Source organism: Wyeomyia smithii, chromosome 3, assembly GCF_029784165.1.
Source record: "Wyeomyia smithii strain HCP4-BCI-WySm-NY-G18 chromosome 3, ASM2978416v1, whole genome shotgun sequence".
Taxonomy (NCBI): Eukaryota; Metazoa; Arthropoda; class Insecta; order Diptera; family Culicidae; genus Wyeomyia; species Wyeomyia smithii.
Window position 1 is genome coordinate 84,003,696 of NC_073696.1, and position 17,059 is coordinate 84,020,754.

The 17,059-nt window shown below is 42.0% G+C and overlaps 1 protein-coding gene across 14 annotated transcripts in view; it reads left to right on the forward strand.

Moving 5' to 3' along the window:
* LOC129733261 (nocturnin) overlaps window positions 1–6,032 on the forward strand; it is a 61,821-nt gene extending 55,789 nt beyond the window's left edge. For all 14 annotated transcript variants that reach the window (XM_055694999.1, XM_055695000.1, XM_055695002.1 and 11 more), the window contains 2 exons: window positions 4,290–5,015; window positions 5,076–6,032. In XM_055694999.1, the coding sequence (XP_055550974.1) occupies window positions 4,290–5,015; window positions 5,076–5,204 (855 nt within the window). In that variant the 3' untranslated portion in view covers window positions 5,205–6,032. The remainder of the gene's footprint in view (window positions 1–4,289; window positions 5,016–5,075) is intronic.
* The last annotated feature ends 11,027 nt before the right edge of the window (window positions 6,033–17,059 follow it).

Consider the following 17,059-nt stretch of genomic DNA (forward strand, 5'->3'; position numbering starts at 1 on the left):
GGGGGGGTTGTGTAATGTCCACGGTCCTTACAATGAAAAAAAAATTTATATGGTCATTTGTCCACGGGGTGGGGGTGGTTAAAAATCGTCAAAAATCTGTCCACGTGGTATGTGGATGGCCCCTTAGTCTGTTCGATCGCAATTGTTAGTGGAGCCCACAGTAGGCACGGTCTCTGTTGATAATATGCCTCCGGATCTCACACGGCTGTTATCATTGTCCTCAGTTACCAGTGAGCCAAGATAGACAAGCACACAGCACCGCGTCCCATCCACCGTAGTCTAATCAACTTCCTCGAAAAGCCGATTTCTCCCATGACCTTCCATAGCTCTCTTTGGTCGATAGTGCCATATGTGGCTTTGAAGTTGATGAAAAGGTCGTGCGTGGGACTTCTGTATTCACGGCATTTCTGAGAGATCTGCCGTATGGTAAAGATTTGTTCCATCGTAGACCGTCCTTCCACGAAGCCACAGCTTTCCACAAATTTGTTGACTAGCGGTGAGATTCGGTGAAGAACGATTTGGGAAAGCACTTTGTAGGTGTTATTCAGGACGGTGATCGCACGATAGTTCCCACAGTCCAATTTGTCGCCTATCTATTAGATAGGACCGATAACCCCATCCTTCCACTCCTCCGGTAGATGTTCTGTATCCCGATTTCTTGCATTCACCCTGTGCAAACAGATGACCAGCTTTTCGGGGCCCATCTTTATGAACTCCGCGCCGAGGCCATCCTTCCCATCCGATTTATTGTTTTTCAGCTGTTTGATGGCATCCTCAACTTCGTCTATCGCTGGGGCTGGCACGTCTTCTTCGTTTGTCGCACCGGCGGGATCGCTTTCTCCACCGCTATGGGCCTCTTCCTGGGTGCCATTCAGAAGTTCAGCGAAGTGCTGCCTTGTTCTTTCGGTCACCTCACGATCGTCCGTCAGAATACTACCATCTTTTATCCCGGCACATTCCGACTCACGACACAAAGCCCCTTCCGGATGCGTTGAGTTTCTGATAGAACTTTCGAGTTTCCTGAGAATAATGCAGCTGCATAATCCTCCTCCTCCAGGCGGCGCATTTCTCACGGACGATTTGGGTTCGCGACATCTTTTCCTGATGCTTATTACGGGAGTCACTTAACGGTGAAATATATTTCACTCTCACGCTCACTCCACTTTTTTAGACCTATTCCGGATTCCACCTCAAGTGAGGTAACAAAAACCACCTCCGTGGAGTGAGATTGACAGTGAAGTGAAATTGAGAATAGGACAAGCGAAATGAGATTGTTTCTAGCTCAAAAATTTCTAAGTCCCAGAAAGTCGTTTTTTCCGTTTTTTTAGATAACACCAGGTCTTGACGTGTTCTGTATTTCTAAGACATTCGGCATAAAAAAAATGTTTTTTTTCGGTATCGAAAATTTCCCAGCAAAAACTAGCATTTTTTTCATCGGGCAAAAAATGAAAATTTGACCGCTTTAAGGCACGGATCAAATTCTGATTCGTTTCGTTACTGAAGAATAAATCCAATATTTACCATTAGATCACAAATCAATCAACTTTAAGACTTATGGCATCTTCGTGGAATCGTTTTACCGTTCAAAATGGTCGTGAAATAATTCCACGCGAAACGTCGCTTTTTCCGTTCTCACTTCACTGGTATGACACTCATAATAACGCAGATTCCACGACAGATGTCACTTTGCGACGTTTTTCACACTTACGTGAGTCTCGTAATAGGATTTTGTTCACTTCGCTCTGATTTCGCCGTGAAGTGACTCCCGTAATAAGCACCTCTGTCTTCGTCTCTCTACATTCTGATGAGTGGTACTGCGCATCTTAGCCGCCCGCGCAGCGTTCTCCTCATCCATTACGCTCCTACATTCGTCGTCGAAACACTTTTTCCATTGGGTTCGTCTCACATGCCCGATGACGTTCTTCGCTACGCTGTTGATAATGTTCATAAAACAGTCCTCGAGAGGAGTTCTCTCTAGCTGGTTCTCTTCTGGCAGCTCAGCTTCGAGCGATTTCGCATAGCGGGCATCGGTACCGAATGTCGTTACAACGCAGAGTTTTGGGCGCATCTTAACCATCACCGTGCTAGTCCGTGGTTGTCCAGAGTCGACGTTAGCGCTCCTGTAGGATCTGACATCGATGATGTCTGAGAAGTACCGAAAATCAATCAGAACGTGGTCGATTTGTGTTTCTGTCTCATTTGGTGACCTCCAGGTGTACTTGTGTAGGAGGTTGTGCTGGGAGCAGGTACTACGCACGGCCATGTTCTTGTAGGCGGCAAAGTCGGGAGGTTTCAGGCCCATTTCGTTGGTTAGCTGGTGTGCGCTGAACCTTCTAATCACCGGTTTGTATTCCTCCTCCTGGCCAGTAGTCACGCCTTGTCGTCTTCGGTACATCCGAGGTTAGGGCTGTGCATGTTTATAATACTGATATTGAAGAACCGGTCCTCGATTCTCAACCTACACATTTGAGGGCTGATTGGCCACCACCCAATCACCCGTTTGCGCATCTCGCCCATCACAACAAAAGCTGTCCAGAGCCGCAGATCTGTCAGATGGCATGACCATCCCGGAACGTACGTACCATTAAGTCCTCCAATACTTTCAATACTTCGGAGAGCACTCGTGTGCTCCCTTGGAAATTGAGAGATCGGCAGTTCCACGTCTCGAGTCTCCAATCGTTAGTAGGTTTTCGTTGCGAGCGTCTGTGCCGATTGTTCCAGTCCGAATATCTTCGTTCCTCGTTTATTACGTGTGAATGTTTCACAGTGCAGCTTGAAAGGCCTGCACACCAAACCCCTTGTCTCACTGGAGGGCCATCGTGGCACGAGGACGGTAATCGGCCGCTCTTAACCTGGAGTACAGATGTCGTTTTGAACCGCTCCTAACTTGAAGGACAGATGCTCGGAAACTCGAAAAAGGGGCTGGTTGCCCGATCCTCCCTTGGTTGCTGGCACGACGAGAAAGTCGGGATGAGAGCGGCTGAATAATAGGCTAAGGATCGAGTGTGAGGTCATGAGCTGCACATGATTCTTGATGGGCTTGTGCTACAGCACCCTCCAATCGTCAGTAGCAATGTTGTTGAATTGTCGTTTTTGCTACTTTTGAGAAAGAAGACAGCTAAAACTTCTGGTCTTAGAACAGATTCACTATCAACAACTATCAGATCCGCTGTTTTTCATGGCCCAAAACTCAGAACTATCCCTGCATATATTCTGCAGTTTCCTGGTTTTGGCACTCTGTTACCATAAACCCGGACTTGAACCTGCAGATGGTGAATTTGGGCTTGATCTGATCTAACGACTGCTGCTAGTCTAATGGTTTTGACTAGGATAGACTCTTCTACTGGTACTAGTTCTACTAGTCGTCGAGAGCCAAGACTTGGGATAGTCTTAAGGTATTAGACTGCCTAAGGACTTCACTATAGGTTGAAGGAGCTTTGGATTTACGAACCGGGCTGTTTTCAGTTCCAGTGGCACTCCCTCTGCTCACCTTCATTTACTGACTAGTTCCGGTGGCAGCAGGAGTCTGGCATTCCTTCTTCTTCTTTCGTGAACGAAGATTGCCTTCACTGCAGTTGGAGGAGTCAATCTGCCTCGGTATTTTGATTGTAAGTACTCCTTGACCTTATTATATGAAATAGGTCGTTATACGTAAAAATGAGGGCTTATAGCAGGGGAGGGGGGTATAGTTTGGTTTTGATACTTTTCTTCGAAATGATTAAAAATTACACGTTCATAGTAGGGCGGCGATGACTTGACTGGTATGGGAAAAACTTGACGTTTTCGTTTTGCAGTAAGGTTCCAATGTTTCGTATTCTTGAACAATGTTCTCATACAAAAGTCCAGCTGAAGGATGAGGTTCATGAAATGTTCATTCCGATATCGAACTTCAACTGGGACGGTTGTCGGTATCGATTTTTTTAATGTCAAATGTTTTTATATGCATAAAATGTCTAGATCTGGCATTATCTAAAAAAATCGAAAAACTCGACTTTCTGTTTTTTTTTCGAAATTTTTGAACGCGGGACATTTGGCGGGATGTTTTTCTTCGCGGGGATTTTGTCAACGATGATGTTTTGTGACGAACTTGGCGAACAGTTACTCTATGGCCTTTTGACGCATATCCGCATTTTTGTCGACCAGTGTTATTTATCCATCGTCAGCGTCGATTGTACCTGTAGGTAGAAATTAGGAATGAAATAGGTTCAAAGGGATAGATGACTATAGAAAACCGAATTTATTTCACAAAATTGACCACTTTTTCTTCTGCCGATTTATGCTTTCCTCAGGAGGTAGACCACTTCAAGTTCATTCAGAAGATCCTAGCCACCCAAAACTACGAGGGCGTGTTTTTCCCGAAGCCCGATTCACCCTGTCTGTACATCCACGGTAACAACGGTCCAGACGGTTGTGCAGTATTCTTCAAAAAAGACCGCCTGGAGTTGATCAACCACTTCACCCGTGTACTGGAGGTTTGGCGCGTTCAGAGCAATCAGGTTGCGATAGCTGCGCTGTTCCGTACGCGTGACACCAATCAGGAAATTTGTGTTACTACTACCCACCTGAAGGCCCGCAAGGGTGCCCTCCTCTCCAAACTGCGCAACGAGCAGGGCAAAGATCTGCTGTATTTCATCGATGGAATTGCCCAGAAGCGACCGGTCATTCTGTGTGGCGACTTCAACGCAGAACCAGTGGAGCCTATCTATAGTACGGTTTTAAACTATAAACCACTTGGACTGTCCAGTGCTTATTCTGACCTACTGATAGAGGAACCGACGAAGGAAAACAACCTAAATGTATCCAATAAAGAGCACTCCGGATCCGCTCTACAGTATCAAGCCAGCATTGGATCGAACCATAGTAATGATGACGACTGCAGCATCAGCTCTGCAGGAAGGACAAAAGCTGAACAATCAGCTGCTTACGAACCACCCTACACCACATGGAAGATCCGTGAGGAAGGTGAAGTGTGCCACACAATTGACTATGTCTTCTATTCCAAAGACCAGATGACCGTAAGTGATTTTATTAATTCTCTACAGCCATCAAAATCTATATTCCTATTTTCCCCACAGGTCAAAAACTGCCTAATGTTCCCATCCGGAGAGGAGATCAGCCCAGACCGAACGCCCAGCTTCCAGTACCCATCAGATCACTTCTCGTTAGTCTGTGATTTCGAGCTGCAACCGGCACCAAGCAATTGAATTGAACACTAAATAAAATAGAAGCACAAGACGTAACACCAGTATCGGTGCGGGAAAATAAAACATAATGCTTCTTCTAATGAAACAGTTAATTGTTTGAAAACAAACATCATCAATTGTACCGGAAGTATCAAATTAGCCTGTAAGGAAAATAATTCTTAAACGAACTTAAAAATATGTTTCGATTAGAATACAGCTCTTCCACGCGGTAGACAGCTAGCCCATGCTATATAGAAAGTGGAAGCGATTGCTTATTACTTCTAACGGAAGTGAAAGTCAAATCAATGGAGTTGATTTGAGTTTGTGTGAATGAAAATACTACAAAATCGATTATAGTTGTACAGTTTGTGATAATAGTTGTGATATTATTAAAAAACAAAAGCGCGTTAGTGCCCTTGATGGGCGACCGCTAGCAGAACGTAGAAAAGAGTCTTGGATTCGATTTTTTAACTTTTATCTGAGTACTTCACGATTCAATTACCCTATGCTAAATACCTATCCTAACAACATATGCAATTATGAAACTTAACATCGCAACCAAACAGCCATAATGAAACATGTCTACGTTTAGAGTTATGTGATGATTTTGTTTCCAAAATGTGTGTAGAATAATCGAATGAAGCAGTTGTAAGATGTTGTGTTGGTTACTGTCATTGTCAATTACCCTTGATAGCTAGGTGAAAACATTGGGTCTACCAGGAAAAAAGTGTATAGTTTTAAGTTCACAAAGTGACAAAACAAATTAAACCAATGTGTATGTTGAAACGAATATTACCGTAAGTTTTGAAATAAAAATAAAACAAAAGCCAATTCTGCTGAAGCCTTCAATTTTGGAAACCTTATACTTCTTGGAAGTTATAATGCTCTGCTCGTAAGAACAGGAAGAATCTTGGAGAACTCGTATCACAGAGCATTGAGATCCGCAAAGCTGAACTAATAATGTGGAAAGATGTGAACTCTGTCAGAACTGGGCGTAATTGGTCATGGTAATGATAGTGGGTTTTAAATTGTTGATCACCGCTGTCGTACACTCCATGTTTACCCTATTTCTGTTTGATGGCTACTGTGCCATCGTTCGTTTGTTGGTCCTGTACACAAATAATCTGCTCAAAATCGAACAGCTCTCTCCTGTCTGTATGTTACTCATTTCAGCAAGATACCATACCTTTAGTTATAATCTATTACAATTCTTTCTCAATTTTACTTTGAAAAAGTGAAACACTGGCTAACAGGGTTAACAGGGTTGGGCGAAGATGGCATCGGGAGACACTTAAATGTGTGTACCACATTCACGGTGACACCCTATATACATTAAAGGGTTATATATCTTTTAGCTCGAGAAAAAAAGAGTAAAGTTTGGGTTTTTCAAAGCGTGTAGCACCTTTTTTGTTGCATAAAAGTAGTAATTTTCTTATAGTTTAGTTATTCAACAGCAACAAAACATGTATTATTTTTTTTATAGGGGGGGAGTTTGTAATGATTTATTTATGTACTAAAATATCTATTCAGAATTAGTATTGTGTGTTCTGCCACAAATGGTGACATTTCAACACTATTATATATATTTGTACGTTTTCTAGTATTATTGAATGTTATTAGCTTTCACAGTTAAGATAATGTAATTGTAGGAAAATTATTAAACTTACTTGTCAAGAAAAAAAAAGGAATAAAAGGAATGAAACGAAACTTAAAACTATCTTACTGACTATAAAGTGAGCTAATCGTTGCAATTGAGGATTGCAACGATTTTTGTCGGAATTTGTTGATAATTTGGCTTGACATATTTTCTAATGTTTCTACATTAGTGAGCCTATGTAGCTCGTTCGTGCTAAACCAGGGAAGACGCTTCAAAATCATTTTCAAAAGTTTATCCTGAATCCTTTGAAGTGTCTTCTTCCTGGTTGCACAACAACTTGTCCAGATGGGAACTGCATAGAACATTGCTGGTCTAAATATTTATTTGTAAATTAACAGTTTATTCTTGAGACAAAGTCTAGAACTCCTGTTGATAAGAGGATATAAACATTTGATATACTTATTGCACTTTGACTGGATATTTTCAATGTGCTCCTTGAAAGTAAGATTCTTATCATAAATTAGCCCTAAGTATTTAACTTGATCAGACCAATTTAAGACCACACCGTTCATCTTAATAACGTGGTTATGGATGGGTTTGAGAAATGAAACTCTTGGCTTATGAGGAAAAATAATTAACTGTGTTTTTGAAGCATTAGGGGAAATCTTCCATTTTTGTAAGTATGAAGAAAATATATCTAAACTTTTTTGAAGCCGACTGCATATAACACGAAGGCTTTTTCCTTTTGCGGAAATGCTTGTATCGTCACAAAACAGAGATTTCTCACAACCTGGTGGTAAATCAGGAAGATCAGAAGTAAAAATGTTATATAAGATTGGGCCCAAGATACTCCCCTGAGGCACACCAGCTCTAACAGGCAATCTATTAGATTTACCATTTAGTTAGTTAACCTGGAGAGTGCGGTCGGTTAAATAACTTTGTATCATTTTTGTGAGGTAAAGCGGAAAACTGAAATTTGACATTTTAGCTATTAAACCTTTATGCCAAACACTGTCGAATGCCTTTTCTATATCTAGAAGAACAGCTCCAGTCGAATAGCCTTCTGATTTATTAGTTCGAATCATATTTGTTACTCTAAGTAACTGATGAGTAGTGGAATGCCCATGGCGAAAACCAAACTGCTCATTTGCAAAAATTGAGTTCTCATTAAAATGTGTTATCATTCTATTAATAATTATTCTTTCAAAAAGTTTGCTAATAGAGGAAAGTAAACTAATTGGTCGATAACTTGATGCCTCAGCTGGATTCTTTTCGGGTTTTAAAATTGGAGTGACTTTGGCATTTTCCCATTTTGTAGGAAAATGTGCTAGTGCAAAGCATCTGTTAAAAATTTTTACCAAGAAATTTAAAGAGTTTTCGGGAAGTCTTTTAATAAGGATATAGAAAATCCCATCATCTCGTGGTGCTTTCATGTTTTTGAATTTTTTGAGAATGGTTCGCACCTCATTCAAGTTTGTCTCCAATACCTCTTCGGAAAGAAATTCTTGGGTGGTGATCTGAACATACTTTTGGTTTACTTCATTTTCAATAGGACTTACTACGTTCAAATTGGAGTTATGAACACTCTCAAACTGCTGAGCAAGTTTTTGAGATTTTTGTTCATTCGTTAGAAAAATGCAATCACCATCTTTTAGGACTGGAATGGGCTTCGAGGGTTTCTTAAGAACCTTCGAAAGCTTCCAGAAAGGTTTTGAATAAGGTTTTAGTTGTTCAACTTCTCTCATGAAATTCTCATTTCGCAAGAGAGTGAATCAATGTTTAATTTCCTTTTGTAATTCTTGAAAAATAATTTTCAAAGCAGGATCACGAGATCTTTGGTATTGACGTCTCCGTATGTTCTTCAAACGTATAAGAAGTTGAAGTTCACTGTCAATAATTGGTGCATTAAATTTCACTCTTGCCTTAGGAACTGATAAATTCCGGGCATTGAGTATTAAGCTGCTAAAATTTTCTAATGCTCTGTCAATGTCAGCACTATTTTGTAAAATAATATCATCATTCAAATTTTCCTCGATCGTAGAACGATATCTATCCCAATTAGTCTTGTGATAATTTAACACAGATCTAGTGGGATTTAAAATAGTTTCATGGGAAATAGAATATGTTATGGGAAGATGATCAGAATCAAAGTCAGCATGAGTTAATAAATCACTGCATGAATGGCTGTGATTTGTTAGTACCAAATCTATTGTAGATGGATTCCTAATAGAAGAATAACATGTAGGACCATTTGGAAATAAAACTGAATAAAATCCAGCCGAGCAATCATCAAACAATATTTTTCCATTGGAATTGCTCTGAGCATTATTCCAAGATCGATGTTTCGTATTAAAATCACCGATGATTAAAAATTTAGATTTAAAAATTTAGAGTTTTTGCAAATCTCCCTTGAAATAATTTTTTCGCTCACCAGTGCATTGAAAAGGCAAATACACTGCGGCTATAAATAAAATGCCAATACTTGTTTCAATTTCAATTCCCAAACTCTCGATAACTTCGGTTTCAAGATGGGGTGCAACACGATGTTTTATTCGACGGTGGATAACTATTGCAACTCCACCACCGGCAACAACAATTCTATCAAACCTATGAACTATAAAATTTGGGTTCTTTTTTAGTTTAATATTTGGCTTTAAAAGCGTTTCAGTCACAACTGCAATATGCACATCGTGGACTGTTGAAAAATTGAAAAATTCATCTTCTTTCGCTTTTAAAGTGCGAGCATTCCAATTTAGAAAATTTACAGCATTATTTAAAATCATTGCTGAATTTCAATTTCATAACAATATTAGTTGTAAATTTTATACCTTCTTGAACAGCCTCGTACAGTTATCGAGTTACAGTTCAACAAAACGGACATTAGCTGCAGCATGGATTGTTGTAGGTATTCAATTTTTTCGGGAGTTGGATTACCTAAATCAATACTGGCTGACTTTTCAGCACCAAACACGAATGGTTTGTTACTGTTTGAATTTGAAATATTACCTGTAAGGACACTGGCATATGAACAGCCTGGTGTTGCCTGAACAGGATTTTTTGTCTGAAATTTGTTATCTGAATTTAAATTATTACCTACAGACACACCTGCTAGTGAAAGTGCTGGTGATGCCTGAACAGTATTGAAAGTCTTTTGTATACCCACATTGACAACAGGTTGCTTAGAATTCCTACGTTGTCTGGAAGCAATAATTTTTGACCTTACAAGACAATTAAAGAAATTAGATTTGTGATTTCCCCCACAATTTACACATTTGAAACTATTAGTGATCTCTTTCACGGGGCAGATATCTTTCGTGTGACTAGTGTCACCACAAATCATACATTTTGCAGCCATATGGCAGTTTCGAGTTCCGTGACCATAGGCTTGACAATTCCGACATTGCGTAAGATTATGGATTCCTACATGTCTCTTGAAATTTTCCCACTTTATTCGCACGTTGAATAAAACACGTGCTTTTTCTAAACATTTTAAATTATGTACTTTGGTACGATCAAAATGTACTAAGTAATTTCCTGGTGTATTCCAGTTTGAAAAATTTTGGCATTTGCCTTTCGTTTCATCAAAATACTTGGTTGGGGGCAAAACCAAGTGATTCTGACAACAATCTTTGATTTCATCAATACTTTGATCATTTGAGAGACCTTTCAACACAGCCTTAAACGGTCTCTCGTTTTTGGCATCAAAAGAGTAAAATTTATACATCTTTTCAGTCAAATACTGTAAAAGATGTTTATGGCCATCAAAAGATTCGGCCAAAATACGAATTTCGCCTTGGCGACCAATTTGAAAATTAACTTTCACATTCGATAGAAATGATGGAAGTTCTGTTCGAAATGCTTTAAAGTTTGCTACAAATACCACAATAGGTGGAACTTTAACCTTCTTCATAACGGCTTTATGCTCAGTATGAGAAGTTTGGAATTCTAGATCCCCAACAGAAGAAAGAATATCATACCTGTTAGTCGAAATTTCTGTGTCACTTGGAGGAGATGCCTCACGTTTCCTTGATGCCGCATCAAAGCGAGCTTTTTTATTTTTTCCAGGCATAACTGGACAACTTCACTACACTTTCACTTCACTATAGAATTTGAGTAGAAATATCTCAAACCAAATTAATTCACTAAACACTCGTTGACTTTAATAACAAATTTATCACTTTGCCTTTCAACAGGTACTCTTTTAAAAAGATTGCCTGTTGAAAGCGAAAAACAAAATTTTAATATCTCTCGGTAGTCTAAGACTTAGCCTCGAGCTGTTGGTAAAATGCGACCGTACTGTAGGACAGTTCAAGTCGATCGAACAAAACATGTATGTTCATTTGTTTGGAGGATAATGACCGTAATGGAAGCATTTCAATTTCAATCTGGTTATAAAGCAGGGGATTGTATCTGAGACACGGCCACAATATTGACGAACGATGACGCTAAATGTTATTCATTAAACTTTTGACGTACTTTTGATGTGATTACGTTTTACGACAACATATATAGGGGTACAAATTGAAAACCCAAAAGCATCGAGAGCGTCATGGAAATCGTCCACATTTAAATGCTTAAAACAGAAATCGATTGGAAAATTGATTATGCGTCCACCAATATGCAGAGCTGTGATTTTATGACACGAATTATTGTACAATTGTTTACTAGCTTAGTCCACAAAGACGCCTACCGGAGGTTCAATTCTCAGTAATTACGTATAAAAGCTAGCATGCAGAAATTTAGTCTTCTTTGTAAAACCGATTACTGCAGCAAGGGAACGGTTATTTTTTACTGGAACCTGGCTCGAGTCGCAGCCGGCAGAGTAGCAGCTGATTTGAGCGAGGCAAGGCGTCTCATTCGATCGCAGCGCAGCATGCTGAACACCGTTAAATTGATTAACCACAATAGAGTGTATTCCCACACCTATTGCAAAAAATACATTGGCATGAAACTGGTTGATGTACGTTAACCTTACCTTATATAAAAACCTCTTCAACTATTTTATTTTATCTAGAATTTTGAAAGGTTTGCCGTTTAGTATTTTTCTTCGCGAAATCATGTTTTGAGAAAATCGGTTTTTCTTCTGTGTCTAAAGGAAAGCATGACATATTTTAAGAGTAAAATCATGACACAAAGAAGAAAGTGTATGTTTTACTTTAAACCCAAGATTTTACAAAAATGTAATCGAAACAACCTATGTTCCCCAATGAAACAATAAAAATAATTACATGAAAATGTTAACAATAACGAAGTTGTAGTTGTTTGTATTATTACAAAAAAATCAGTGTAAAATACCTTGACGAAAAATATTTATTTTTCTTCAGCTTTTTGTCAGAAAATTTAAAGATTTCTGAAAATACTTACTTTTTCACAAAATATTATGTACTTATGATTCCGAGAGAAGGATTTCACTTAAACTAAAATAGTTAATTATTCATGTATGAATCTTGCAAAAATTGTTTGCAAACTGTTCGTAGATACATGACCTTTGTTTTAACATCGCACTAAGAATTCCACTACAGCCGTATTTTTAAAGAAAATTCTCCATTCTTCCATTCGTCCCGTATGGACGAGAGAAGTTTTTTCTAAGTCTAAATCACATCCTCAGCCCGTGTTCATTCAAATGTTCAAATGTTTTCAAATCACATACATTGCCTACTTTATAACTTAAAATTTCACTTACTACACTGCCTATACTACCTATACATAGAAACCCTAGTCACTACCTATACATAGAAACCCTAGTCACAACATCAAAACGGGCGAGCTGTATAATTTTGCATTGTCGTTATCCGTTTTGATGTTGACAGTTGCCTTAACGGTGAGTGTCTTGTCATTTCTCTAATATTCAGGTTCCCTAAGAAATCCCTTCACGCGAGGTAGAAAAAAAGGTAAAAAAGGTAAAAGGTAAAAACGAAAAGGTAAAAAGGTAGAAGACGAGTACGCTGAACTTGTCGCTCGGGTTGAAGCCTCCGAAAGGGAGACGAGGAATAGGAGGGTATCTGAATCTAAGCAGGCTCAGACCGATGTCCTCTCATTCGAAGTCTGTAAGCAAATTAGGCAGTTCAATGTGCAAGAAGCGGCCTCCGATAATGTGGAAAAGCGGTTGGTGGAGCTAGCCTCGCAAACTAGCACACCTTCAGGTTCAAGGGCCGGAACATCGACAGGAGCGACGACTACGGGAAACTCATGGGTTACCGTGGAAGGAAAAGGACACCAGGAAGCTAAAAAGCGCCAAAACGGGGCGGCGACAAAACCTCCGCCAAAAGGTCAAGAAAGCGAAAAGCAGGGGGAACGGCCTCATACTCAGGACAGACGGGTATAAGTACTTTGAAGTCTTGATTCAAATGAGATATGAAACAAAGCTCAAGGATTTGGGGACGGATGTGCTGAGCACTGGTGAGATGATTCTTGAGCCCCGAAAGGGTGCAAAGAATAAGAGAGGTGCTTCCTACAAGGCGTTAGCCTTCCTTCAGACGGAGGACATCCTGGACCTGCAAAAGGCCCGATAGGAGCCAGTTATGCAGGCATTGCGATGGTGCAGGTCATAAAGCGAAACCACGGACGTAAGGGTGACGCAACTAAACCCAAACCACTGCTACGCGACGCAGCAACTGCTATACCAAGAAACCACTGAGTCGCTGTCGGATATCGCCATCGTATCGGACCTTTACCGCATCCCTCCAGGAAACGCTAACTGGGTTACCGAGGTCCAGTATGGCGGCCATATGGACGACGAGTAGGTTCCCAGCTCAGGAGGTTGTTTCAACCTTGAAAGAAGGGTACGCAGTTGCCATGGTAAACGGAGTGTTCTACTGCAGTTGCTATGCTCCGCCACGTTGGTTAACCGGCAGTTCATTCAAATGGTCGACCTGTTATCCATGGAACTAACTGCCCTATCGATGTTGGTGATGGCGGGTGACTTAAACGCTTGGATTGTTGAGTGGGGAAGTCGCTCTATGAACCAGAGGGATCAGATCCTGCTGGAAGCTTTGGCAAAGCTCAACTCAGATGTTGTTGTGACTCCATAGCTGTTGCGCTCAAGAGCATCCACGTACCGGTGTGCTAGACAAGATTCTGAATACTTCCAGTCGAGTCGAGTACTTGTTTACAACACAGGGTCAAAAGTGCGTCCCGATTACTGCTGGAGTTCCGCAAGATGGGCCCAGTGTTGTGAAATGCCATGTATGACGGTGTGTTGAAACTCAAGTGGAGCTAAGATCGTCGGTTTTGCAGACGACATTACGCTAGAGGTCTACGGCGAGTCGATCTGGGAGGTCGAGTTGACGGCCGCGCACTGTATACGCAAGGTCAAAGACTGAATGCGCTCCAGGAAACCACCATCATAAGACGGAGGTCACGGTTGTGAACAACCGTAATTCCAAGCAACAATCAGTAGTCAGAGTCTGGGTTCTTGGGGGTTATAGTCGACGACAAGCTCTTGTTTGGGAGCCACGTCGACTATGCCTGTAGAAGGGCCTCATCGGCTATTGCAGCAGTCTCTTGTATCATGTCCAACAGCTCAGCGGTGTATGTCAGCGAGCGAAAACTTCTTGCCAGCGTGGTTTCGTCCATACTTAGGTATGGTGAGCCGGTGTGGTCCAGACGGCTTGTCTTCTCTAGATCCGCCTTGTATTCTCTAGGTCAAATTTGGGGAGCCTATACATATTTTCGACATATATTGAAATCATAATTCGTTTGTCAAGAAAGGTGAGTTTACAAAAATTCTGCAAATATAGTAACTCAATGGTTGGCGAATGGTTGGACACGTGTCACTTGAGATCCTATTGTGGTCATTCACCTCTGTCTAGCAACTCCTGTCGCAACCTCCACGTGGTGCCGACCGGGATACGAGTAACCTTAGCGGAGATCAGATAACCAACCCCGGTGGAAACTTTGGTCGTATGCTGACTGGGGAGGGGGAACGTACGCGGCTGTTTCCCCATGTTGAATCATGAAACGCGGTGCTTCGCCAGCTATTTCAAAGACGGCAGCCCCGTCGCGAGACTAGGTATCGCAGCCTTAGTGTAACAGCATACCGAATATTAAATACTACGAACAATTCATATATAAATACGCAACGGAATAATCGGCTAGGACCTAGGCGAACGAAAAAGGACAACGATTATTGGAAACTCGGTACTTGGAATATAAGGACTCTACTCGAACCGGCACGCGCAAGTATCCTGGCTAGAGAGCTGCGGAAGGTGAATGTGGAGGTTGCAGCTATACAAGAGGTGCGGTGGCCGAAATTAGGAGAACGCGAATTCCGGGCAGTAGATCCTATTGCGGACACTTAATTTAAGTACCACATCTACTATAGTGGCGGCGTGAAAGCAGAAAGAGGAGTCGGCTTCGTGCTAATTGGAAAACAGATGAAGCGTGTCATTAGATGGAGGCTGATCAGTGACTGTATAAGCGTGTTGAGAATTAAGGGCAACTACAGCCTAATAAACCAACGAGACCAACGAGAAACCCGATGACGAGAAGGAGGAGTTCTATGAGCTCCTGGAAAAGACATACAATGAGTGCCCAGGACACGATATAAAGATTGTCATCGGAGATACAAATGCACAGGAAAACTTCTTCTGCCCCGTAACTGGTAGGGTAAGCTTCCACTCTACTACGAACGACAATGGCCTGAGGCTTGTTAATTTCGCTGCAGCTAGGGGTATGGCTATCTGTAGCACTTATTTTGCACGCCGGAACATACGTAAGCACACCTGGATGCACCCGAATGGAGAGCTCTGCTCTCAAATTTACCACGTTTTGATTGATGAACGGCACTTTTCAGACGTTACAGACGTGAGGTCGTTCAGAGGACCGAACGTTGACTCGGATTACTATCTCGTAGTAGCCAAAATCCGCGCCCGGCTGTCCAACGTGTTGAAATCCTAGGCAACGAGGAGGATGCAGTTGAACATCCAGCGGCTATCAACTGAAGTGGCTGCAGAGTACTCGCAGAAGGTTGATGAACGGATTGAGGAAAGAGTTGAAGGGAACCTGAATGAACAGTGGAGGCACATCCGACAGTTCGAGCTGCGTCCAATGAGTGGTTTGACGCTGAGTGCCAGCGAGTGACGGAGGAGAAGAACCGCGCCAGAGGTCACATGTTGGCCACGGCTGTGACTCGTCAGAGCGTGGGTAGATATCAAGATGCTAGAGCCGCTGAAAAGAGACTCCATCGCCGGAAGAAACGTCAGCATTGGGAGTGTATTCTTGCGGAGGCGGAAGGTTGCTTCTCCAGGCACGATGCGAGGAGCTTCTACAAGAAGGTCAACGGAATCAGTAATCGAAACGTGTCAGCCCCTGTCATGTGCAACGATAGGGAGGGGAACCTGATAACCGATAAAACAGAGGTGGCCAGGCGTTGGAAGGAACACTTCAGTGTGCTGTTGAACGGTGAGGTAAACAGTGGAGTCGAAAGTGGCAGGATGACTATTGAGAATGATGGTCAAGCTGTGGATCCACCATCCATGGACGAGGTGAAGAAAGCAGTGAAAGAGCTGAGAAACTGCAAGGCAGCCGGGAAGGACGGCATTCCCGCCGAACCCTTCAAAGTCGGGAGCGAACAGCTGTATCGTGCCATCCATCGGATCATGCGGAGAGTGTGGTCTGATGAAGAATTGTCCTCGGACTGGTTGGAGGGTCTCATATGCCCGATCTACAAAAAAGGTCATCGCCTGGACTGTAGCAATTATCGGGGCATAACACACAAAGTTCTCTCCCGCATCCTGTTCCACAGACTGAGGCCATTGGAGGAGATCTTTGTTGGCGAGTACCAATGCGGTTTTCGAAGGGGACGCTCCACGACGGACCAAATGTTTACCTTGCGACAAATCCGCGTTAAATTTCGAGAATTCAACTTGCGGACGCACTATCTGTTCATAGACTTCAGGGCAGCGTACGATTCAGTTAAGAGAAATGAGTTATGGCAGATTATGATCGAACATGGCTTCCCAACAAAGCTGATTAGGCTAACACGTGCCACCTTTGAAGGTTCTACATCAAGCGTCAGGATAGCCGGTGAGATATCGGACTCGTTCGTGACGTTAGATGGTTTGAAGCAGGGTGACGGGCTGTCGAACTTATTGTTCAACATCGCATTGGAAGGTGCTATACGGAGGGCTGGTGTGCAGAGAAGCGGCACCATCATTACGAAGTCGCACATGCTTCTCGGTTTTGCTGACGATATCGACATCATTGGTATCAACCGTAGAGCTGTGAAAGAGGCCTTCGGACCTCTCAGAAGGGAAGCTGCGAAATTAGGGCTTGTCAT